Source organism: Rhipicephalus microplus, chromosome 3, assembly GCF_043290135.1.
Source record: "Rhipicephalus microplus isolate Deutch F79 chromosome 3, USDA_Rmic, whole genome shotgun sequence".
NCBI classification, from domain to species: Eukaryota; Metazoa; Arthropoda; class Arachnida; order Ixodida; family Ixodidae; genus Rhipicephalus; species Rhipicephalus microplus.
In genome coordinates, this window is record NC_134702.1 from 90,108,404 (window position 1) to 90,135,271 (window position 26,868).

The window sequence follows — 26,868 nt, forward strand, 5'->3', positions numbered from 1 at the left end:
ATGAAATAAAGGTGCACTTCTTCTGTTAAAGGATTAATTTCAAGTAATGAGCTCTGTTGAACCAGCTGTGGTGCCATTTATACTTGTCTATATATATATATATATATATATATATATATATATATATATATATATATATACAGAGGATGTATGTGGAAATATTTCCTTCTTGTTTTGAAGAAATAAGGCATGCTTACTGGCATTACTATGTAATTGGCTAACTGAAAACCTTGCTTTAAAAAGAGGACAGAAACCTACTCTGAGTAGCTTGCGCTGCTGGCAATGGCTCCTGTGGTCCCAGCGATGAGTGCCTTCGTGATGTTTGTGGAGTCATTTCGAGGGGCACTGAAAAAGAGCAGTGTATGTCACTATACATGAGTTTAAAACCAGGCGCAAATGCATGGTGCTCTGTACTAGGAAAGCGTCGACTCACTAGTCTCATGCCTTGATGTTGACGGCTCTGCATGAAGAGAAGTCTGGGAAGTCTTGAATTTCTGAAAGAAGACAGGGTTACATTAATTCTATATCTGCTGTAGAAAAAAGGTGCACAATTTCATTCAAGTAATTCAATCAATCTTACCATCTATGGAAGCAGCCCCCTTATGCAGAGATGTGAAGGAGCGCAGTGTAGACACTGGAGTCCTGATACAGGCTAGTGGTGACCCTTCAGAATAAATAGGTTGAGAAATTGTTAGGAAAGCTTGTAATAATTGGCTGAACTAACTGCATATGAGCACAGGGGACTGCTGTGCATTCAAGAAGTCTTTAAAAAGAGGAGGGAAACCTACTCCCCGAGTAGTTTGTGGTGTTGCCAATGGCTCCTGTGGTCCCGGGGATGAGTGCCCTCGTGATGTTCGTGGAGTCATTTCCAGGGGCACTGGGAAACGAGAGAGAGAGGGGAGGTCATATTTAGTATAGTATTCATAGTAATTCTGCCAAAGGGGTGTTGTATTCTGAAGTATTTTAAAAACGCATCTCAATACTGCCGAAAATTTTAGATAAAATGCTTCTTACCGCAAATGGATGTTCCAGTGCATGGTTCGACACTGCGTGCCTCTTAATTAGCTAGCTTTGCCATTTCTGTAAAGATGCTTTTTCTTTTTTTTTTTTTGAAAGTCACGTCTTCACCAAATTAAAAGCGCCAGTCTTGGCGTGAAAAGCCGATTGGCAATCGAGGAAAAAAAAAAAAGGAATGTGGTGATTCTGTCTACCGACGTTCTAGAAACGTTGCTGTCTACAGCTTGCTTCGTCCATGGTCTCTAGACCACAGAACATTTAGACTCTTAAGAGGATCGCCCAACTCGTCTTGACGTCACAGATTTCGCCAGAGTTTGGTTGGGCCCATTATCGCAAAATGTTAGCACGTGTATATATTCTGACTGGGTCAAATGCTTCACATGCTAGCTGGTTACGGAAAGTTTACTCAGCCAATCGCCAAAGAGCAAGAATGAGACTGAAATCTCTGACATCAACCTGACATTCAGATGCTACAGTTTCGGCGCAAAATTTGAACGTTCACTTACTCTTTTGATAACAAAATTGCACTAATAAAATTAATTACAATAAGGTTATTATGAGATAGCTTATTGTTTTGAACTTATCGAGTGTTTTGTAAATATCTCTCAACAAACTCAAAACCGAAACTTTCTAACGCCGAGACACATTTCAGCCATTTAGAGCGCAGTCGTATCCTTAAATCGCCTTGCGCATGCCTGCGCACCCGGAGGAAGTGCCTGCGCACCATTTCCCGTGTTATCGGTGGCGCGCAATTTTTCGCGCTAATTCGTGCGTGTTTTGACTTGAATGATCGCATCCGGATACTTGTTTATTTCGTTGTCGCAATGCCCAAACACACCATCTGTTATAGATCTGAAGAGACTGGCGCCTAAGGGCCGCCAGTTGAGGAAAATTACCAGGTAAAGCATAGGTAAAGTGTTGACCTACGTGCGAACGCTGTCGTATGTTCAACCTCTAATTACATGTTCAGAAATGGTTTCCCCGTCGATCACGCTGAAGTTCGTGTTCCTGGGTTATTCCCAAGTGTTATTGTACAACCAATGTTCTAAGTCAAACACCGCGAAGGATTTAAAAGCTGTCAAATACTACCGATTTGTCGCTAGTGGTTGGGCGGTTTAGTGCGAACGTATCGCCAAAGTGTATTGCGTGTCGCGTCAGCTGTGTGTAGGTCTGCGCTGTGTCTAAATGTATGCGTGAGTTCGTTCAGCTTTTTTTTTTTTTTCGAGTATCCCACTGACGCGAGGAAGTGTGGAACCCACCATTGATCGATCGTTTTGTGCTGGCGTCTTGTCAGCGTTTATTTCTGTTAATCGGGTGATTTTCTTTGGTACTTGACGTGCAGATACGATGGACGTCAAAGCTGAGAGCTCGGCGAAGAAGGAGCCTCTCTACATCGAGTCCCACGCTGTCTACTTCCCTCATACGCCGTACCAATCTCAAAAGATGGTCATCATAAAGGTTACACACACTCGTTCTGTGCTTGATGCTTGGACGTTTTTGCGAGGCTATGGGCCTAGCGTGTTGCTCGAAATGACTAGATTGGCTTGAGCGAAATTACGCATTTGTACGTGTACGCCCACGACACACACACAGCGCAGTGTCCGTGATGAGGTTTCAAAATGTTACATGAGCCATCATGAAGGTTGGTTAACCTTACGCGAAGCGTTCACTTCACTCTTTCAGCAGATAGGTACACATTGAATAACCAGTGCGTGGTGCAATCTGTGCCGACTGTGACTGGGATTGTGGCAGTAACTATAAAGCTTTAATTCTACTGAATGAGCAAATTTTCCTCACTCTATGTGGAGGGCCCTCTTACTCCCGGAAACCGTGCTCCCTGTCCACTGGGTCTAGCTGGTCGTCGGGGCTTAAACTGGGCAGCCAAGTTTCCCACTGCCTCTTAGTCATTATGTGTGCTAAGGGCACATTGTTCACGCCCGCATGCTCTTACACCATATGCAGTAGGACACTGAGGATGTCACGCAAACTTATGTTGCCTGGGCGAGGTGTTGCGGAGTGGCTTGTTATGCATGCACATGCGGGGGATGGCATCAGCATTGGAACAGATGCACATCTATGTTTGAGGTCACGATTGCGCGGCTGGCTCAGCAAGCAGTTGCATGAATGTATTCATGGGGAATGTGAAGCACATACATATGGCAGCTGGCGTCTGTAGTCAGGTTTCAGCGACAATGGTCAGCTGTGTTCTATTTTATTGCAACAACCACTCGAAAAAGAACTCCGAAAATCGACTTTTTTTTTTGCATCCCAAAAGTCATTTGTCAGTTGATGCAAGAACGTTAAAGACATCACGCAGCAATGAAAAGTGGAGTGACTCCAACGTATCAATCAGCTAAGCCAAATGTATTCTTGAGCTAGTTAGTTCATGTCATATTTGCAAGATGTTTCAGCGCACGAACATGACTACGCACCAACTAGCCCAAGCATCCACTCTTGTTTGTTCACGTCTTCTGAAGAAAAATAGTAGCACGAAATGATACAAGGACAGAAAGGTAACGGTATTGCACCAGTCCAGTGTATTTGTGTCTGTGCTTGTGTCATTTTGTGTAAATACTTTTCTTCAGAAGTATTAGTAGGAAACAGCCCGGCAACCCACCATCATGAGCTTGAAAAACAATTCATATTTGGTAACTTTTCAGAACCCATTCAGCATTATAAGAGATTTGTTTTTGCTGTAGGCTGTGGTAAAAGCTTAGTTTTCGTGGCGTGTTATGAACCTCTCTTTTGTTTACCCAGCAGGAGGTGAGCATTTGTGCTGTGCCCTGAGTTGCTGTTTAAGGAACAGCCAGTTAAGCACATAAACAGTTGAGTTGTTTATTAACTTGTGTAATTCGACAGCTTGGTAAATTACTGTTGCTTGTGTGGCAAGTGCTTTGTTTTTGTGGCGTTTACAGAACATGTGCATCCTTAAATGCAGCAGATCTCATTCTATCTAGGTTCCGTGTGTGGGTGAGGCATGTTACCTGTCTGCCCATCGGTAAATGAGAATGTGCTGCAATACTGACTGCTGTTTAACAAAATTTTCAGCGAAGCACATTAGTGTTGATATCGTGGCTCGTTGCATTTTGCAAAATGTTTTTCTTATGCGACGGCTGAAGCCTATTCAGATTGGGTACCGTCTCTACATCTTAAACGCGGAAACCTAAGGAACTGCGACAGTAATAAATTTTCAAAACGAATTTTTCCCAGACCCCGTAGGTCACGCGCATAGGTCCTAAACCGCATTTCACTCACAGACACTACCGACACGCACACCCTTTCTTCTCCACTTACGATTTTGAAAGAACCGATGGGGCACACCACTAGCGACCACAGATATGGTGGCAACGATGAATGCCGCTAGCGCTACAGGTGGATGACGTTAAGTGCAACCTTTTTTATAGACGGCTTGCTTTGATGTCACTAAAACCGCCGTGTTGGAGCACTTGCATTGGGGACACAATCTTTGCGATGTCACATTATGGCTATAAAAACATCGCATGCAAGTAGTTTCATTGTTCAAGCACAGAGGTGTTCCTCCAACATTGTTATCACATTGAAGCAGTTTGACCGCTGGGATCTGTGTTTTGGTGTACTGCTTTATATAAGTGAATTCACACTTGTCTAAGAACACAGTGTACGAATGCTTTGTCCTGCTTTGCCCACCAGGTCCTACAGGGCTTGAGAAATGGAAGGAATTGTCTCATCGAGTCACCTACGGGGAGTGGAAAGACCCTTGCCCTACTCTGCTCGTGCTTGGCTTGGCAAAAGAAAAAGAAAGGTGCGTGAAAGGGCGCCACACACTTTACTCGATGATGCTCTCAAAGGCCAACCCAGCCCTGCCCCAACCCTGGCAGCATAACAAGCCTTGTTTTGGATTGAGCAAGCACGAAATTAGATGACGAGTTGTAAGAGAAAAGCATCGTGCAAAGCTCACAAAAATAGCCTATTCTAATATTGAAACTGAAAAAGAACGCCTCAGTTACCGCCCGCTCGAAGTAATAAGCAAAAACAATTACTTACTTTTTCTATGCAGCATTATATTCCTTAATGCACTTGCTAAGTTCAGGTGAAATTTCAGGTGGTTGTGCCATCTTACTTTATTTTTTTTTTTGTGTCTATTGTGAAACTCTTAAAAAGCTATCTCCTTCCTTTCCTCGCTTCTTCACCAACATTGTAAATGCCATCACATTTCGTGCTTAGCTAGGAGAACCCTTCTGCTGTTTTTCATTCTTCATATCTGAGTCCTTCCTGTTGTCGGAACATGCCTATGTTTTCCTCATTGTTGTCACGATTTTCGACAGCTGTAATGTGGTTCGTGACATCATTGCTATCAGATTTTATGTAACTATACCTGAACAATTGCTACTATTCTGCAGTGCAACAGTGGCTTGGTGGCCTTGTGTCTAGCCATATTGAAGGGCAGCGGCACTTATGAACAGTACTTTCATGTGCGGCTTTACATTTAAGCACTGATGCTTGCCCGCGGTTCATGTGCCATTTTATAAATATTTGTCATTATATAGTTGTTTGTTTTTAGTTGGGTTTAGCAGTTCACTACTGCTCTCACTCAGCAAGCCTTGCCTATTATTGCCTTCCAGAAATTCATCAAGCCCAGGTGGAAAAGATGATGCAGGCAATGCAAGGCAAGTTGCTCTTTCATCTTTATGTACGCTTACAAGAAAGGCAAAGTTCATACATTTATGTTACGTGTACGGCGTTGTGCTTGTCCTACGACCCGCTGAGTTCGCAGCTTTGCACAACTGTTCCTTCTACGGAGATTGCTTTCTAAAGAGAACTAAGTTTCACCCTGCATGACAGCTGCTGACCTTAGCCTTGTAACATTCAAGCTCTATAATTTGCATTAACTTGGGAGGATACCGTTGAGGGACAAATTCTACTTGCCCACGACTAAGTGTTCTTTCAGTCAATTTCCCTTATGTATGGATCACATTCCTGTGCTTTCTCGCCACCCGCAATGCCAAAGTTGTCCATGTATTGTGCATGTTATCATTGCCTAAGCATCAGAATGCCTATCGTGAGTGCAAAGTGCAGGAAAAGTACGTGGAAGTTGTCTATTTGGGTAGTGATTCCCTCTAATATAGCAAAAAAAGGGAAATAAATTCGCAAAAATATATTATACAGGAGATATGTAATAAAAAAATTTATGAAAAGGGAAAAAAAATTACTGCATATCCACGGAGTGAATGTTGTTGAGTGGTGTGAAGGGTCCGTCCGTCTATCTGTCTGTCCGTCCGTCTGTCTGTTTATGGATAATTTGTGCTGGGTATGCCAGAGGGATGAAGTGCCCTAGACCAAAAGGAGCTTTGCCCCTAAAACAAACTTACAGTAACTCAAAACTTCACAGTGCTAAATCAATTTCAGGACCTTTAGCACAGAAGCCACTGCAGTAGTGGTGCCCTCCAACATAAGAGGGGAATGAATTTGGTGAAATCAGTATACAGAAGATACATGATCAACAAATTTATGAAAATGAAAAACAAGCTTACGGTAACTCAAGAGACCACAGTAATAAATGAAACCCAAGGCCTTTATCCCAGAAGCCACCACTGCAGCCGAGTGTCTCGTAGAGCCACGCTATGGTTTCATCAACTCGTCTCTTGTCTTTATATTGAGATGACCCAATAATGAGTGTACATAGATTTAGTGTTAATTTGCTCTCTTTCAATTATATTTACAGCTCGGCACCATGAGTTCGAAGATACTGGCTCGTATGATCCAAGATGCTCGGCTGTGCCATTGGGTGGTGCATCATGCAAAGGCTCCAGAGTGCATGGGTGCGCAAAACCCGTCACACCATTGAAGGAGCAACAGCCACAACCAACCAAACGTTAGAAAAGTTCCGCTTTTCTAGGAAACTATAGAACGTTTCGTTGAGCGAGGCTTTAGGGTCTGACGGCCAACACACCTTCCCTCTTCTCTGACATGCGCAGATCAGCGTGGTTCCACTTGGAAGTGTTGCAATGATGTGCTGTGTTACAATTTAAAGACATTTTAACTCGTTATTTGAAATATTTACCTGATATAAGTTTACACAAGCATTATCGGGAGATTCGTTGTGTAACCTGTCTTTTGGTGCAGTAGTGACTACACTGTTTGGAAGTTTTTCATGGTTGTACAAATATGCGATGTTCATAACTAGCTTTGTCAACGGCTTACACCGGCGATAATCTGCAGTGCTGGCTGTAATACACACATGTGCACAGGGCCATATCCAGTGCAAGTGCTGCGTGCTTCACGGTTCCTTTCAGAAAGAAGCATTCCCTGCCTGTGTTAGCTGCAGGGTCACTTTGTGGACAGGAGCACATAGCAACATCATAAAGCTTTTGCTTACTTTTTTTTTAACATGAAAGTGTTTTATGCTGGGTTCCACCACAGCTCAGCTGACGTATTTTCGTCACGGATATGGCGTTGTCAAACATGTACTATCAAATTGCAAAGAAAAAAAAATGAGAAAGAAAAATTTACCCTGCAAAGTGAACCAGCAACCTCTCGATTCAGAGCGCACAGCGCTAAACAATCGGCCACGGGGCATACGCTATCAAGCTTGCTAACGGCAAGCCAGTTATATACACCATACAGAGTTTGGCAATCCTCAGAGCTCCGAAATTTCAGCGAGTTTTCGTTATCAGTAGAGAGATGGTGCGACCGGATCGCGTTGGGCGTGCTTTAAGAGTCGTCGCCTCCACGAAGCACAGCTTCCACGGAGCATGTTCTCTGCTGCGTGTGCGCTTATCACAGTCATAACTTTGCTCGCTGACGCATATGGTTTACCTAAGGGGCGCACTGCTGACACACGACGAAGAAAGAGTTGTGACAGTTGTTTGCACTTGTTTTGTATAGACTTGTGCAGTCGTTTCATGCGTCTTTCTTTCTGTTTAAACAGCGCACCTTAAGTGTCAAGATGTGACAGTTGTTAGTCCATGCTTGTCTTGTGTATGCTAATTTCGTGCTTGCTTTCTGCTTTATGTGTGCACTGCAAGCTTCAAGCTGCTTGCCGTTCTTAGTGTGACTTTGCAATTGGTTGCTGTTGCTGAAACAGTGCTCGATAAATGCTCAACTACCCCTGTGAAGACACGTTTCACTTTGACTTTGCAATTTGGTTACTGTTGCTGAAACTGCACGATAAATGCTCAACTACCCCTGTGAAGACACGTTTCACGTTTGTGTTATACTGATCCTTATATAGAGAGATCGGCCACGTTTTTAATTTCAACACTTGCGCTCAACTAAAATCTTGCTGATCTTAGTTGCGTGCATGTTTCTTGTTTTATTATTATTATTATTATTTATTTATTTTAAGGGAGATCAACCCCGAAACTTTAATAAAGCTTGCGTCTTCACGAAAGAGATAGTATAGCAGATTACGCATGCACTGAAGATGCTTTGCACGCTTAGACATACTACTGCTGGTCTTGCCAGTTATTGTCGTTGTAAGGGGCCAATTAGCATGTACGGTTGGTGCACGCACAATGTAGCTTGAAGAGAGTGGGAGGTTGTTCAGGTTGAATGTTGGAACAAGAGCACATCAGTGAAATGAGTTCTTATAAACACTGCATGTGTGACATATCAAAAGATATTGCCTACTGAATTGTACCCATATTCATTGTGTTTGGTGTTCCAAGCCACTTATTGGCAGCTGAAGCTCTGGTCTTGTCGATTTCATTCACACCAGTGCATCCTATAAAGTCATTTGGAAAACAGAAGACGTGGCATCATGCTTAGTTGATGCGACATGGCCCATTCACCCTAACCAGCATCGTGGTTAGGGGAAATAACCCCATTGCTTATAAAATACGATGCATACCATGAAAAAAAATCTATAGGTCACGTTCAATAATTAAATCGACACTCACAACTTATTTATAGTTCAATACAACTTGAGAGAAAAGTGGTCTTTAGCTTTGAAAGGTCACCGCTACAGCCAGTGGTGTCATGACCGCTTTTTGACACACTGCTTTATGATCTCTGTCGTGAGTGCAGCACGAAGGCGGTCTACTACGGGTCGCAATGAAACGGCGATGTCATTAGCTGAAGGGGGGGTCCTTTGATGGCAAAAAGCCACTTGTTTCGTGAGTTGTCTTAGAATGAAGCGCTGTTACTTCGGGTACATGAACTTTGCACAAACATTACTATTTGCCTAGTTTGTCTCTTTGTGTCTGTCTGCTGCTTTTGCTCTGTTTTTATGATCATGAGCTACTACTAATGAACTTGAATTACTGTGAAGACCACTTATAACGAACCGCTTATAGTCCAGGACCGGTCACAATGCAGTCTTTATCACCTCCTGTTTATCCTCGCACGGAACCCCATGTATACACGTACCGCTTATTGTGCAGTCCCCCCAAGATGAAAGACTGGTTATTATGCGGTTGTCCGAAAGCCGGTGGCAAACGCGGTAGCGGTTGCACGTCTGAAAGAAGGCGTGTCGCTGGGGTGCGAATGACGAGGTGGTTACGGAGAAGAAGGTGACACGGAGTGAACGAACAGAGGGTAGAGGGAGGAAAAAGAGACTGAAGGAAGAATGTGGCACGCAACGCACTTCAGTGAGTTAGGGCGGAGGGCTGTTGCCCTTTGTCTGGCTGGCCTCGCTAGGTTGGTTCCGGTCACATGCGGATCAGCATGGCACTTGTGCTCTCGTTCTTATCAAGTGCGCTTAAAAGTTTCCTGTTGAAAAAGCGCCATTGTTATCGAGCTCGCTACAGATATCGCGTTTGCCACTTCGTCTGTAAATTTAAACTTTTACAGCTTTATGACACGAGCTTTCGCCTTAGCTGCCAGTGTGCGGTCTTACATAAGTTTGGCGGCTTTTTGTCATAGATGATTTAACGCCACGAACGCAAACTTCGTATTATGCAGGCTGTTGTTCTTGGTTCAGTGCTTGAGTGCGATTTTTTCGATGCCCTATCTTTATGTCATGGCCAAACATCCCACAACAATGTCCATAACGGTAGCCTAAACCTAATCAGCGTTGGTTAGATTTTGGCAGCGGTCGCATGCTAAGTTGCAATTTAGTATGGAATCAGCGAAATTCTTTGCGGCGACAGCACTTGAAGGAAACGGATACACATCGTTAATGAAAACGAGGGTGACACGTGTAGCACTCGAATGATGGTTCTCGATTCGATTGTGATGTCTTGAAATTGGGTTCACGCCTTTGAAGTTGAACAATTGGTGTTTTTCTGTGCATAAAATTTCGGATGTGATTCGACATGATTTCTGTGTAATGTCTGAGAGGTAGTTGGTGAATTTTCGCGATGGTGCTTGCTTTTTTCTATACCTCTCCCCCAGCCCCCCATCTTTGTGATTTTGTTGGCAACGCTGGCTTTTGGACATTAAGTTTTTTTTTTTAACATTCGAAAATGTAAATGGTTGTAAGCACCATGTATTGCATGCTTCGATTCTCGGACACGTGAGGCTACATGCTCAACATGTGCGCAAAAGCAGCTTCTGATGAAGGTTGTTTTGATTATAGTGCGGATATTTGCGACTTATTTTATAAGCAGTCTCTAGGTATATACTGCACCACCCTTGGGAAGTACTGTCTCGTAGTGTAACCCAATGCTTTTGCCGGCTTATGTCTCCTCTTGTGTTCAGCTAGATGGTAATCATATATTGATTGTATGTATTGTTAGTGTTAATCTGGCATTTTTTTTATCTTGCTTTGCATTACCCATAGCCTGGAGCTACAAGTTGGAAGGACCCCCTCCCGCAAACGGTCCTAGCTGCCCACTTGTGGCATTGGAGGGTGCCTCGTGTATAGGCTCCAAGGTGGATGACGGAGGCAGCCACACCACACCTTCAAAGGTGCCACAGTCGCCACTAGTCAAACGTACGAGACATGAGTTTCTCTTTGCTTTTATCACAAATGATTCACACGATGCGCTAACCAGTGCTGCCCAAGCCGCAGACGGGCAACATTTATTGACTCATTTTGGGTAGTGCAACAAGCGAGGCCTTCTTGGGTAATGCAGACATCTATAGGAAGCCAAAGCAATGCATGGTGGAGCTATGACTCTGAACAGGCAGCGTCATTTCTGGTAGAAAAGTAGAAATCAGGTATGAATATTGCGCGTTTTCTCTTCTCGCGAACGCGCTGCCACTCACTTACGTGCTCATGCAAAGAGCGCGTGGTGCGTTTGAGTCACCTCACATTGTACCGCCTGCAGTGCGGCTTCATAAAAATCTCTGAGCTGGACAAGCACTTCCAAAAAGCGAATCTAACAAAAAGAATAAAGCTCGTTAGTCAAGTTTATAATGTGGAGCAGACGACGAAAGACGAGAACGCCCGAGTCACTGTAAAATGTATTTCTCAGGTTCGTGACAATACCGTGTATGACGTATGTCTCAAGGTAAGTCACATTCTGCCCACGTGAAGCAGCGTACTGTATCGGTGTGCTGCGTTGACATTTATGAAAACCATATAAATGTTGTTTTCTGGTGGTATCTAGCAGTAGCAACTGTGTGATGTCATGTGCAAACGTTTGCGGCATGCTAAAAAATAAATAAGAACTAAAGTTATACTGTCATGGCATTAAAATGTCCGAGAAGCTTTAGAGTCATGGCCTCTGTGCCACGGCAGCATGACCTACTGACTTTGCTGCAAAGCAGCAAGCTGAGCTTTAACCACGGTGAGTCAAGTTGAAGTGCTCAGCTAGTTTTTTTCAGGCTGTCGTGTCATGCTTACTCCATCTTTCGGGAACGCGGCTGTGTTCGCCGGGTGTGACTTTCTGGGGAACTGATAAAGCTTTACACGTGGAGAGCGTCCCTTGTTGTCTGCATTGTGGCAGCTCACAACACAACAATACTTCGGACCTTTCAGGGGCTTCCGTGGGGCCGCTTCTTTTATCGAGGAAAAGCAACTTCGCCCAGCGAGCGTCTCATTTTAGCATGCCAAGCTGACAGCTTGGCACCGAAGTTCCCCTCACCGACTGTAAAACGCGCTCCGTGCGTGTCGCACGCACACCCCTTTCGGGGAAACACACTGACTCGCCTGCGCCCTCTTCCGCGCCTATCTCAAGTTCGTCGAAGCTCGCTGCCAGAGCCAGGCGCGGCGTTGTCGTCGCTTCGTAAACTTAAGCTTCGATTCCCTATGTGTATTATTAAATGCTCAATATAATGAAGTATTTAACTCTTTATTATAACTTATTTAAATCTTATTATAGCGAAGTGTCTTTGGTTCTATTTAGTTAAACAACATTCTTTTTGGCTGAGTTTAGCAGGGAGGGGGTATTACAAGAGGGAGAAGAGAATGGGGAGTGTGGAACTCCGGAGTCGAGGATGTGGAGAGTGCAAGCACTCTAGTGCAGCATAGACTCCTCAAATGGTTCAGTTCCGTTCTTCACACAACCAGTGCCAGCACCCTATTTGTTGTTTCTGCTACGAAGTAAGAAGGGCTGCTTAAACATTAGAACAAAATAGGCGAGAACAGCCGTACAGCTCTATGGTGGCATAACTCACTGTAGATAGCTGTTACTTGTTCTATCCAGTCCATTTCATTGCCCATTACCAGGTTGCAACAAGGTGTTCTCAAAACATTAGCACATTGCACCAAAGAATGCCCATAAACATTACGCATTGAACCAGGCTGTCATAGCTTAGTCACTTCTGTTATTTGACTACAAAGCTTTTCACAATTCTTATTCATGAAACAGCAAATGGTAGCTAAATAACCGGACATTTGCTATGTGTATTTTTGGCATTGGTCTCTTATCTCTCGATTTAACTTGCATTTACTTACAGCCTGGCAGTACAACCTTGAAGGCCCTCCCCCGAAGGATGCTGCGTGCTCACTGGTGGCATTGGACGGCGCTGCTTGTATAGGTTCTAAAGTTTATGACGAGAGAGGGCTTTGCGATACGCCTTTGAAAGAGGAACAGGCGGCAGAAGCTGCTGAACTCCTCAGTTATTATGTTGCAACACCAAGCCCTTCGGGAGTGACACGGGCATGCAAACTCTCGCTAAAGGCAAACAGTCCGTGTCGTGTTGTGACGAGTGGTGCAGTGCAGTCACCGAGGCAGCAGGTGGTATCCGCCCAGCCCGTCGTGGCAAGCCCAGCCGTGGCTTCGGCGAGTCAGGCATCCACGGTGGCGAGCCCTACTGTACCTGCCGCGTTAGCCACCCATCTCCCTGTGGCTCCCGGAGATCTGCTCCCGGCTAACGTTAAGCCTGGCACCGAGTACATGGTCGTTCGCAACACCACTGGTCAAATGTTGGACCTGAACACCTTGCTGTCGTTGCCTGAGCTGAAAACAAACAAGGATACGATCGTTGCCCAAGCGAGCCAAGTGACGCCTGCCAAGCAGCAAGCAGTCGGTTAGTGAAAAATCACTTTTAGAGTTAGTGACCCGGAGACAGTTTTGTCGATCGTTCACAAAAACATTGAACCAGTACAGCAAGCCCTTCAGATTGTTAACAGGCCAGTTTTAGTGTTCTTTGTAATGCGCATAACTCGAATTGCCATGCATTCTTAGTGCTTCATTTCAATGTGATTGGCTTTCATCCACAAAAAGCATAACCATCGCTCAGAGCCACTATAGCTGGGAAACTTTGCCATTGTTTATTATTATGTTGATTAGAGTGAATGCACAACACTAGTAGTCGAGCTTATTGTAGAGTTATGTGCTCCCCACTGATAATGCTGAAATTTTCTACAATTCATGCTTAAAAGACAGCCCATCTTGCTGATGATTAGATTACCAACTGCCCATAACTGTGATTGCCTATATCAGCATAAAGCATGCATTCCTTTCAGTTTCAATTTTTCATTGTTGGGAACACGCTTGCCCAAGAAACCAATAAAGAGTTCCGTATTTACCAGTCTTACTGCAGCCTTCATCATCACAATCATGGGTCAATAAACACATTGCTACAGGTCACAGTGGCACCACAATGAGTTTTTAGGTGCCCCCGCATTTCAATGAGTGCGTGGTTTCGGAGTGTCAATCGTGCAACCAATTCGATGCAGTGAAAGCTTGTTAATTCAAACTCTGTTAACAGTAAACTTGGAACCAACACCCTGGTCCTGGCACAGCTCAGTGTATTTCTATGGGGGAAAACTCACCGATAATTCGAACGTGTCGACATTAACAATAGTTAATTCAAACTGTGGGAGCCCCTGGTTTTCATTGCTCCTTACAGATTTAAACCCAGAGTGATCATCGTGCATTGCAAAACCAAACCAGACCAAGTTTAGTAGAGATGCAGGACATGGACACAGCGGCATTTTTCAGCAGATGAAAATTCAGACCCTGTGCTGGAGCTCCTGGGCACGCTGCAAACGATGCTCATGCAGCTGAAATTGATGAAGTGCAAGCTAATGTAAATTACCGATTGCTTTTTCATTTGTTTGTGTTCACTGTGTCGCCATCGACCATACCATGCTCAATGCATCAGCGTTCTCTGTGTCATGTAGGTAAACATATTTTGGAGCATAAATAGCGTCACGTATTTCATGTGATGGCTGACTGCTCACTTTAATGCATGTCGTTGCTCGTTTCTGGCATATAACTGACTCATCATTTAATTTTGTTTGCTGTTAGAGCTCCACAAACCTAATTTATGAAACACTTGGCACAAATGTGTAGTACCACCTTATTCGTAATAACTAGTACAGAGACGGCTTTTTCTAGTTCTGCTTGTGCAGTGTAGTGTGATGTCTGTTCATTCTAGCACTGGCCCACTAATTATAACTCTATTTAATTTGGATAATTTTATAGTTCTCTTGAAGTATGAACTAACGAGCTTTTACTGTAGTATTACTAGCATTTTTACCAGAGGAGAAAGGATAAGCAGATAGTACTTGATGATCTAGAGGTCAACTGGACCAATGCAGAGCATGGCCTCCACGATTTTCCATCCAATTTAGAGCAATCGCAGGAAGTTGACCACAGCCCCGTTCATGCAGCAAATAAGTTGGGGCAAAGAATGGCTTGCGTGGTGCTTACTCTTTAATCGCACTCAGCTCCCCTCATACAAGGTGCACGCACCACTCCGCTTTATGTTATGCAACCTAACCACTTTAATACACGCACCACACAGAGCGCGGTGTGTGTTTCTCAGGTGGAAGAGTGAGTGAATGTATGAGTGTTTGTGGGAGTACAAATTTGCACTAAATTTCTTACAATACTAACATCTTACATAAATAAAAAACTCTCTTACTGACTTTTTAATTGGCATTTTTTTAGTATATGCTGACACATTTATGATTAACAAAGACAAATTGGCGTCATTGCAAAAGACGTCCTTGCAGACAAAATCGCAAAAGGAAACATAAACGCAAGCACATTTAGTTTTATAGCTGCCCTGTATGTTGGTTGTTTTTCAATGGACACTGTGTTGTATCGTTGTGTGGCTTGAGCATTATTCTCTCCCAAAATGTTTGCAGGCAAGCCAGTGAAGGTGCAACCTGTCAAAACTCCCCTTAAATCTTCTATTCCCTCACCCATGGATGATGACGATGACGACTTCAAGCCAATGAAGAAAATGCGCCAGTCTGTAAATACTGTGAGTCACATGTTTGAAGCATTTACAACTTTTTTGCCTTCATGATGCAGTGTATACTGTATTTATTTGGTTCTAATGCTTGTGTTTCTTATTAAAAATGCTAATAAATGGCATGTGCAATATAGGGCCCCTAAAATAGCACTCAGTTTCTAACATTTCAAATAACCTCGCCCGTTAGGTGCTGAGTGCTGTGACAATAAACATTGCCAAATGCACCAGTGTGATGAGCCGCGGCCACGCCTCAAGTTCACCAACAACCCTCTTACCTCTCTGGGCATTTTAGTATCCTCAGCATTGGCCATGACTTCACCGTTTGTATCTGGTCATGTCATAGTGAATTCCACTGGAGGATTAGAACTGGGCAACAAACTCGCGCCGGAGCACTCTACTACGGCAAAGCGCAACCAAAGGAAATCTGCCAGTGGAACACAGGTACTCCCACCAGAGCAAATGGCAGGGTGCACTAGTGCACATTCGTTTTCACCTTTACAAGCTTGCGTGCAGACAACAAGCAGGCTCGAACAGCGCATTCTCTTAGTCACGTGGTACGCCAGGTTCTGCGCACGTGCAGGGTGCTTGAGACTTTAGTCGAATCCGCCACTTTTTGCGGAGTAAGGAGACCTGCTCTGTGGAGTGTATCTGGCGGCGGAGCTTCTCCCGATCTGCCTATGGAACACGCAGAGAGCACTCTCAATCTGCGTATGGAACCTACTTGCTCCACATGGAGCAGAAAAACTGCTACTGGAAATATTCTAAATCTGCCTATAGGATTCACCATCGGCAACGAAAAGAACCTGTTTGTCTGTTTGCAGGTACACACGCTTAATTCTTTTCCTGTTTGCACGGAGAGGTGGTCTAGTCAGCCAGGAGGACAGATTAGTTGACGATCAGAGTGTAGCGAAGGAAAGATCTAAATGATCGTGGGCCATTTTTGATCTTCAAATGCGCGTAAATCTGCTGTTACGGCACTGTTTTGAAAAATTTTCATGGCTACGTGTTTGTTACAGACTCATGCACAACTGAAATAACTAAATTTTGACTACCGAGGTGCTTTAGGGACCCTTTCAGTTTTAGTCCAAAATTGAAATTACAAGAGGGACACATTATCGTCATTGCCACTCAGAACTTTTGCATTATTGTAGCAGTTGTGGAAGCCAATGAAGCTTTACCTAGCCCCCATAAATCCCAAGTTCGCTAGTTTCTGCAATGTATACAGTAAAACCTTGTCAATTCGAGGGCACTGGGACTGTGAAGAATCTTCGAATGAAGCAGGCTTTGAAATTAAAGAAACATACAAAAATTTAGATACCAGAACACACAAAACCTTTGAATCATTGAAAGTAGTCCGAGGCGGTCATTTGTGGTGCTTGATAGTTTGAGGTCGCAAGAGTTCTGCTATTCAGCAATACTTTGTCCCAATTTTGCCACAGTCCGGGGAAGTGGCAAGCCTCGCTGCTGCCAGTGCAAGATAAAAAAAAGCCGGTCTCGTGGTCAGCTGAAGTGTTTCCCTGCAAAAACGAAGAAACGAAAAAAAAAGAGACGAGCTTCACTGCAACACAGTAGTGACGCGAGCAGCATGTTGCAGGCTCCTTGCAGCACCAGTGCACGTGATGTGACCATTCGTCTGTTCTTTTTGGTAAAATAAAGGATTTATTATGCCAGAAAGAGGCCATTGTTATGAAATTCTTAATTTGTTTGTGCCGAAAGCATAAACATTAAAGTTTTCTAAGTGAGTTTTTAAAGTAGGCACTGCAGGCAAGAACATCACCAGCAGCGTACGAGGGATCTGCCGAATTTTTCTTCGCTGGCAGTGGCAAGACTGGGAAGGTTCAGCTGTCACTCATTAGTATCGCTGCACTGCATTGTCTCGGGGCTCCTAAGGGCCGTTATTTCCGCCCATTTGCGCCAAAATCGGGATCACAAAGTTTTCAAATTAACTGGGCTCGTGCTGACTGCCGCTTCAAATTATCCCCTATAATTTACATTGTAAAATGCGGAACTGCATAAATCCTTCGAATAAGGCGGGATTTTGAAAGAACGGAGTCCGAATGAACGAGGTTTTACTGTACATGTATTCAGATACATGGCATCTCAAAAGCTGCGAGGCACCTACTTTCAGGCCCTTGATGCTGCCAGTAAAGAACCATCGTATGAAAGTGACATTATGCAATGTTTGTTCCTGTGCAGTTTGGTCTCATTAAATAATACTTTATAGTAAAAACAAATTATCATCACTCACTCTCTCTCCACACACACAAAAAAAGACTGCTACAGGGCGATTAGTATGTTGTACTTGTACCAGAAGGCAGTCATCTAGAACTCAAGTTTCGAGTGGGGCAGAGGGCAATCAGCATTAATGAACAATCCCCCCCACTAAAGTGTGCCTCTTGATGGTGTCATGCTTATATCATGTAAAACCTCCAAATTTTTGTTTTATATTGACTTCTTTTGCAGCATATACGTAATAGCCTTGCAAGCCTTCCATCACCAAAGCGGGAGGATGCTTCTGCTGTTAGCAGTGCCCCGAGCACTTCAACAGTTCTCGAACAGCTAATCCAATCACAGCAGCAGCTCCCTCCTTCAGAACAACCCACTCCATCCAAAGGGTGTCAGGGAATCGCGGACAAGCCCTTGGAGAGGTGAGTTGTCTCGGAGCGATCATGGTGCTACAAGCATCTTTTAATTAGAATGGCTTTCTGTCCCTTTTGTTAATTTTTACACCATCATTTTGTTTAATTATGACAGATCGAGTGCTATAGGAGTTGGCTGCAGACATTACGTCATATGCCGTATTTACTCGCATAATAGGCATACTTGCTCAAAAGGTGCACCCAAAGTTTGGCCATGAGAAATAGGTTTTTTCTAAATTTCTGCGCAAAATCAGCGCACCCCGACACTGGCTGTGATCAGTAGTTCCATACCGTATTTGCACAGTTGCAGTTCGGCGCCTTCTTTCTTAACTGGACTGAAGAGGAGAAAAATAAAAGACAGCGGCAGGGCTGTGTGGACTCGCTGAGTGAAGAAGGGCAGTTGCCTGGGCGTCGGAGGAACCTTTGCACTGGCGGTGGCATGGCTTTGGCCGCATGCTCCGCTTAGAACGTGCGATCGCGTCCTCATCAAGTGCACTTGGATTTTTCGTCGGCAAAAGTGTCATCGTTATCGCGTTTGCTACCTCGTGTGCAAATTTGAAAGCATTTCGGCTTTTTGACGTGAGCTTTCGCCTTTGCTGATATTGCGTGGACTTGCACCAACTCGGCGGACTTCTGTCGTCGTTGATTTCTCGGCTGCAAACGTGAACATCACATCACGTGCCCTGCTCTTGGATCAATGCTAGAGTGCGATCTTTACAGCACTCGTTCTTCATGTTGTCTCGTACAAACTTCCCTTGACAACATGCCAAACCGTACGCTAAGCCTAATCGGCACTTAATGTTTTTCGGTAGTGGTCGCGGGCGATCAAAGTTGCGGTTTTGTACAGAATTAATGCAGTTAACTCCTTGTGGTGATTTTACTTCAAGGAAAGAGGGCATGGGTGGCTCTTGTAACACTCGAATGGTAGTTCGAGATTCAATTGCAATGTCTTTTGGATATGGTGTGCGAGACCATAATATGTACATTTGCTACTGTTCAGTGCACAAAATATTGGTCATGATAATGGGCATTATCTGGATGGCCTGAAACATATTTGGTGAAATTCTGCGATGGCATTTGCTTTATGTAGTTTTTTTTGTCGTTTTCACTCTATCGGCAATGCGGGTCTTCCGCTGTTAATTTTTGGAAATTTGAATGCTTATAAGCACACTGCATTGCATGCCCCAATTTGTGGGCATGCCAGACTGCATATTCAACACATTTTGCACTAATGTAGCCTATGAAGAAGGTTGCTTCGCCTGTAGTGCGGACGTCATGACTTCGGCGACTTTTGTTATAAGCAGTCTATGCTGCAGTCGGAAATGAAACTTTAGGAAATTTCGTCCCACATAAAAGGTGCACCTCGAAGCTGGCAACGGACTTTCTGTAAAAGAAGTGCGCTATTATACGAGGAAATACGGTACTAATCCAACTTGTTACTATCACATTCATTGCTTTGCTGTAATGGTGCAATCAGTATTTTAAAAGCGAGACACTTTATGGGGTCAGACTGTCATATGTTGTGTGCTGTTATCGCTTGGTGTAATGCTCCACATGTAGCATATTGAGTGCATGCTCACGCAAAGGAGAAGTCTTCCTTTTTTTTCTTTCTTTTGTTCTTCGATCGCCTTAATGATGATCACTTATCATCAGCAAAAAAACATCTGGTAGGGCACTAGGTGTATTGCAGGCAAGACCATGTATATATAAATAAAAAAAACAGGACGCAAGCATGAATTGAAAAGGGAGGAAGAAATAGAAAGAAATCGATAAAGAGAGAGGAAAGGATAAGTAGAAACAAAGAGAGAAAAACACACACACACAGAAAGAGGAAGGACACAGAAAACCGAAGAGAAAGAAGGCTGCCTGGCTCCGCACGAGCTTCGGGCTTGAAACTCATAGTGTGAAGCTGCTTTAGCGGTATTTTTTTTTAAAGGAATTTACCGCACATCTGTGATATTTCTTTTTTTATTCTAGGGTACCCACAATTTTCTATGGCACAAGAACACACAAACAGATAGCGCAGGTGGTGAGAGAGCTGAAGAAGACGGACTATTGCCATGTCAAGTGAGTGGTCTGCTGTGCTCATTTGTTATATGGCCGTGAAAAGTACACCATGTTACTGCAGACAGTGAACAATATTTAAGGGGGGACACTGTACTTGAGACGAAATGCCAGATATTTTCATGTGTTTATAAAGAAAATTCACAGCATGCTTGAGTTTTTTATGCTGATTTCAAAAATGTATATAATTACTGTTCCTCTAAACCAAGTAGTTTTTGAGATATCCTAAGATTAATTACCTATTGTTTGCCGGTATAATGACACAAGAAATTTGTATTGCAGAGCTACTATTGGCACATGCCTGTGTACTAATGAACATAAGCTACACAACGGTTGGAGTGCTTTTTTTTATTTGATAATTTTAGCAAGGTTTGTTGCATTTTGTATTTCAGTGTTGCAGGCACACCCACTTTATGCTCGAATTTCTGACAAAAATAAAATTTTTTGAAGATCTCAATCAAAAATTCACACCTATTATTGTGTAAACTAAAGATACAGCTACATGTCACAACAAAAATGACAGTCCTAGCTGCTCTGGAGGCAGAGATATCTAGACAAATTTGCAACTGCAGCGAAATTTGAATCATGAGAAATCATTTAAAAACACAAGAAGTCCATTTCGGGCAGACAGCAGCATGGAAAAGCTGTTTATTTACAATGATTTGCAAGTTCAGCTTTCTCAGTAAGCAACAGGCATGTAGTCCTTCTGTTTTGCATCACCTCAATGTCATTTTTTCCATGTCCACTGCATGTTTTCCGCAGAGGCGTACTTGCAAGCTGATGCGGTTGCCATGTGCTCGTCTGTTGACTAGGCCGCTTATCAGTTCGGTGACGCCTATGTGCAACGAATGTCGTATAATAATGCCTATGTGCCATCCGTCATATAATAAATTGGTTTTCCGGCTTGTCCAGATTGAGTTGTTGATGTAGCAGACTGAACTCATGCACTCGCTCATCAATTTCAAGGCTCCAAAAGCAGCGAGGGGTTAGTTTCCTTTTCACGAAAGATGTGAAATGCCACATTTTCGAGTGGAAGCCGCGGCGTAATATGTTCATCGTTGCGGATGCGTCGTTACAAGCGCTCTACTTGTTGCCAGTAGCCTCCATTGCGCGGGCGGCGAGCACATTCACTGTAAACTAATTGATTTTCTGTTGTTTGGTCCCCTCATTACACTTATTTAACTAACATGCTGGAGTCGATCTAGAATAGAGCTGCTAGATTCATTTTCCAAAACTACGATCATAGCTCAAGCATAACACAAATTAAAAAGAATTTATCACTTTCCATTTTGAGCAGCCGTCCTTTCATTATTTCTTAAATACGTACACGAAACAAGGCCATTATCTATAACATTGCAAACATCTGCATTCACACCAAAGAGACTGAATAATCATCTTTCATTCACACGCATGTGGTAAAACATACTTTTTTAACTTATATGCACTCCCCCGTGTCATCCGCATGTGGAACAGCCTTCCAGATGAAATCGTAGCTGAACGCAATCAACAAAATTCCGGCACCTTCTAATCACCCCTTTCGAGGATTAACTGCTCGGTTCATTCATATCAAGATCAGCACCTACGCGTTTATTCACTACTAGTATCTCGCTTTTTTTTCTATTTTTTGAAGGTTTGAATACTAACATGCCATTCAATTCTGTGTTGTATTCTTGAACGATGTTTTCTTTTGAATAATGGAAAGTCTTTTCACAAATTGTGTTTACTTTTTATAGCTTGTTTTATGTCATTATCTCACATGTATACTCATCTGCTTTGCATCGCCATTCTATTCCTATAATTTTTTTTCTTTTTTTTATTTTCGTTGTTATTCCTGTTAGGACTTCTATAATACTCGACAATTAGTTTATGTTATTGTTTGTATGCAAGTTGTGCAAATTCGTGTATCTATTCTTTTTATGCTCCCCTTACACAATGTCCTGTTGGGTCTATAAGGTATTTTGAATAAATAAATTATACCTCCATGATCAAAAATAAAGATGGTCAAGTCACCCAAATTTTTGCTGACATCAAATGGGCTTTGCAGAGTAAACAAAAAACATTGCTGTTATATTTTTATAATAATCATAATAATTTTTATTTTCGACATGTTACATCTCGGCATGTTACATGGGAAGGGGTGATACGGCTAAAGACAGATTAACTGCCTGACAATGGCCCTACCATTCAACGCTGTTCAACAGGGTTTGGACATATATAAATTATACAATAAAATAAAAAGCGGAATCACTAAGAGAAAAAGAAAGCATGACATAGTACTATCAAGAACAGCTCATGACATGCATAAAATAATTCAAACAAAAGTACTATTTTTTTAATACAGATCTTGCACACCACATAACGCTTGAGGCCTTGCTCATACTGTGAAGGTGCACAGGACAAGAAATAAGACTTAACAAATTATATTTTGTTTTCAGAAACTGATTTCAACGAGCAGCACCAGTTTTCTTCTTTTCTTTCTTTTTTTTTTAAGAGAAGAAAAGTCACGCAGCAATTGTGACGAGTTATTTTTAAGCTTGTGGCATGATTAGCCAAAAGAAGAGAGCAATTTTTAGGTGACTGTCAAAATTTATTGTGAATTGCAGGCCGCGTGCTGCTCTATAATATTTGGCTCGCGTGTTCTGTAGCCTCAACTACCGATCGGCAGCATTTTCTGACCATGCTCAAAAAGTGTTGCTGAGCCCCTTTGAATTTGAAGGGGGGCTTTGCTGCAGAGCGGATTCCTTCTGGCTAGGTGGTTTTACGGTTTAGCACACCTATACTGCAGTGAAACTATCTTCACAGGTGGTTACATGCGGATTAATATACATCTATATTCGTTCATTGCGAATACTCTGAAATTTTCAATAATTTAAATTCAAATCAACGTGTATTCGAATACTCTACTGTTTGTTTGAATATTAGAAGCATTCCAATATTCCCACAAGCCTAATGCATTGAACTTTGCAACCTCTCTTGCCACTGTTTCATGTTAACCCTTTGAGATGCTATCTACACAATTGTGTACACCGCTTGTTTTTGCTATTTGCAGTTAGGAGAGGCTAAGCAAGAGCAAGAGATATCGCACTTGAGATGAAACTGAATCTCCTGCATAATACATTTGTCTTTATTTAACTTCATTTTGCAGTGCACTGATACGTATGATCACTTTTCTGAAGGCACTACTATGTTCAACATTGCAAGTCGTGTCACGTGCCGCTCCCTGCGAGCAGTGTGAAAAGAAGGCTTTTTTTCGTGCTCAAAATGTATGTAACAGAAAAAGAATTTTGCACTATATTCCTAACCTGAGCTTGAATTCTATTTATGCTAAAAGAAGGCATCAATAACTTCAGGATAAAGAGATATTTAAATACAACTTAACTAGGATGAGTCGCTATAACACACATAAATTCAAGAATTATTTCATAATTCTTGTTGCAAATGCATACTGAGTGCCTTGAAGCAACGTTGTAATGATTTTACACATTTACAGACAGTTCTTCATAGGTGGCGTCTGAAAGAGTTAAGGGTGAATCTGCGATATCTCAACTGATCCTGCATTTCATGTGTGGCTTATGCAGCTGGTAAAAAAGAAGCGCTGGTGTTTTACAAGCCAAGACGGCGTTATGATTGTGAGGCCTGCCATGGTAAAAAACTCTAGATTATTTTCAACTAAAATCCTTTTCATGAAGCCGACAGCACATGGTAATACCAAGTATATGACCTGAATATAAATATTGCCTTTTGTGCATACGTGCTTCTGCCCAATCTGTCTCATTAGAAGAAAGAAAGAAAAGCTTGCCTGTCAATGTCATCTTGTTGATCGAGCTCAGTGCATGCATTGCAGAGCTTCACTTCAGGCGGGTGTAATAATGCCTCTTCCTCCCGCCTGTCTTCATTCGTCCAGGATGTGCATCTTGTCAAGTCGCGAGAGGACCTGCGTCCACCCGGTCGTGTCGAAGTCGACAGCCAAGAACGAGAGGTGCAAAGAGCTACTAGAGGACATGACAAGAGGTCAAGGGGTGAGACAGCCATGCATATTGTGCAATTTTTTATACAATTAGGTTTTCCTGCGCCAAGCTTCTCTAAAAGCGTACAAACTTCAGGAGTTGCGCTGAACTTCTCCAAAACAGCCTCAAGAAGCAAAAATTGGTTATGCCCATGTCAGCTTCAGCAGAGAAAAAAGGCTAAGCTGACATTATTTTTCCAAGCGGTAACAGCGCCAGAGATAACATGAAAGTATAATGCTTTCAAAACACTTACAAGCACCCAAGCATGCTGTTACGTGCCTTACTAATGAAGGTTTGCATTGTGCTGTCATAAACCAAACCCCACCCCACCCAAAAAAAAAATGTGCTGCTGTGCCCTTAACATGCTGCTTCTACTTGCTTGGTTGTGTGCTTTGACACTGCTGCTACTTACTGTAAACTATCCAGTGACATGGGTAGAGGCGTGGACTCTCAGGTTCTTTTTTTACATAGCTTGTTCCTCCGGTCGCTACGATTTTCACGTTGACGCTGCTACATGTGGTCACCTACACACGCGTTTGCCATGGGCGTGTTCATATAGTTATGCCTCGCACCGTGCATAGCTGAGGCGGGTACCTTGTTGCGTCAATCTGGTGATGAATAGCTTCGTGCAAGCGGCACGTCTTCGTGATGCTTTGGCAGTTTTGCATTAGAGGGCAGCAGCGGATAGATGCAACGTGCGTTTGTGCCATTCCCTAATAAAAGCGTGCAGTACGCCTATGACAGTGTTAACTTGCAGTACCATTCATGCATGTTTGTCTAGGTAGTCCGTGTGGTGAGGTTTACAGGCGCTCGTGCCGCACTCCTGAAAGCGCTCCCACAGAAGGCCATGAAAAAAAACAAAAAACAAAAAACTCGTGACCAGTGTGTTTGCATGGCACAAACATGCTGCTCTCAGCCATGGTTTGAGTGAATGCTATAAGTGGCAGGTGTGACTCACCGGCTTCAATACAGTGATAAGCCGATAAGTTGGTGGTGGTTTCTTGGCCCGCGCATGCTACAACTTGCACCGTCACGTGGGCAAAGGCTGGCAACAAGCCAAGAAATCACCACCAAATTCAATCGGCCTACCCCTGTAATGAAGCTTGTGAGATGCAGCCGCCACTGATTTTGTTTGCTCAAACCATAGCTTAGAGCAGCACAATCTCAGTGTGCGAGAGCGTTAGTCAAGTTTTTTTTTTTTTTTTCGCAAGCTTTCTTTGCAGCTTAGAAAGAACAGTCCACGTAAGACTTTCGTTAGCTCAAACAAGGCAAAGGAGATTTCCAAAGATGCTGTTGAATCTGCAGGCCCCATTTTTCTTTCCTAAAGTCATTATTTAGAAATCTATTTAAATAATCTGAATTAACAATTAGTTAACAACATAAGAAATTGTAGTTTGCAAGATGGCTGTCAGGGATATGCAACTGATTTTCCCTGCCTGCCTCTAATATGGTATTTTTTAACTCTTGACTAAAGACAGCTGGGGCACCTGGTATATATCATTGCCCATGTGTCATCACCGCATACACATTTAATAGTCATGGCCATGTGTAGGTTTTTCTTACCATGTGTCATGCATAGCACAGACGTAGTCACTCTTGCACCACAAAAACCCAACATAACTAGGTGGCTAACTAACATGCGATAAGTATTCTTCTGTCTTCAAATGTTTCATAAGAACATTTGCTGCAGATTGCCAACGTTTGTCTCGATGCTCAAAATACATTTCAGTGCACTTTCTCTTTATTTAAATGAAAGTAAAGTACTAGAAATTTAAGCTTGCATGTCTTGATTGTCTAGCACATACTAACTTTCGTCTGCGCATTCGCGTGCAGAATCCAGAGAGCTTGCATTTCCGCAAGCTCGTCTTCGAAAAAACCGGCGAGTGGGTGCATAAGTTAGACAGACGACCAGGTTGTGCTAGGCTTAACTTACTGCAGTCAAGACAGCTTTGCTGCCGCTAAAGCCTTGGAGACCAAATCACGTACTATAACTGTAGAAGATTTTAGTGCATGCTATCACACGGCTCTAATGATATTATTATAGCCATGTGAATAGCAAAATTTTCAGTGCAAAGCGAATTCTAATATTAAAGTCCGAGTGCAAATTAAAACAAATATTTGTAAATTATTTATCAAATACTTGTCCCATATTTGGAAGCGAAATTGCAAAAAAAAAGTTGCAGAGGATCCCTGAGCATATTTTTTGTCAGATGGAATCATGAAAGCATTTCTTTTGGCTAGCTTGGTCAAGCGCTGGAGAGGTGCTGCTAAAGGCTGTAGCCTAGTTGCCTCATGAAGAATGAGGCAGTGCAGAGGCCAAATTGTGTTTTGGTACAACCAATGTGTTTTGGTACAACACGATTTGGTACAACCGAAGTGGTGTCGACAAGGCAAAAGGAAAAGATGCTCATTTCCTCAACCTCACCTCCTCCTGCGACTACTCGGGAGTCCCAGATAATGTGTCAGACAAGGGTGCGCTCCCTTCTAGTCGGGAGTTTCTCGCCTGCTGCTCAAATTTCTCTCTCCTACTCTGTGACTGCGAGTGGATTCTTCAGTAGTTGTCGACACTGGCATCATTTTTAGCGGTAGAGGTCACCTGTTTTTCATGCACGGTTTTTGTAGAT

General features: G+C 43.0%; 1 protein-coding gene across 3 annotated transcripts in view; it reads left to right on the forward strand.

Annotated features, from left to right (window-relative positions):
* Positions 1-1,713: 1,713 nt before the first annotated feature.
* LOC119159974 (Fanconi anemia group J protein homolog) overlaps positions 1,714-26,868 on the forward strand; it is a 59,493-nt gene continuing 34,338 nt past the window's right edge. For 2 of the 3 annotated variants that reach the window (XM_075889964.1, XM_075889965.1), the window contains exons 1-11: positions 1,714-1,916; positions 2,360-2,475; positions 4,687-4,798; positions 5,619-5,663; positions 6,719-6,868; positions 10,718-10,870; positions 12,781-13,353; positions 15,425-15,543; positions 17,998-18,182; positions 20,151-20,240; positions 24,142-24,256. In XM_075889964.1, coding sequence (XP_075746079.1) covers positions 2,365-2,475; positions 4,687-4,798; positions 5,619-5,663; positions 6,719-6,868; positions 10,718-10,870; positions 12,781-13,353; positions 15,425-15,543; positions 17,998-18,182; positions 20,151-20,240; positions 24,142-24,256 — 1,653 coding nt within the window. In that variant the 5' untranslated portion in view covers positions 1,714-1,916; positions 2,360-2,364. Of the gene's footprint in view, positions 1,917-2,359; positions 2,476-3,823; positions 3,843-4,686; positions 4,799-5,618; positions 5,664-6,718; positions 6,869-10,717; positions 10,871-12,780; positions 13,354-15,424; positions 15,544-17,997; positions 18,183-20,150; positions 20,241-24,141; positions 24,257-26,868 lie in introns of those variants that run through there. The other variant, XM_075889966.1, reaches the window with a different exon arrangement.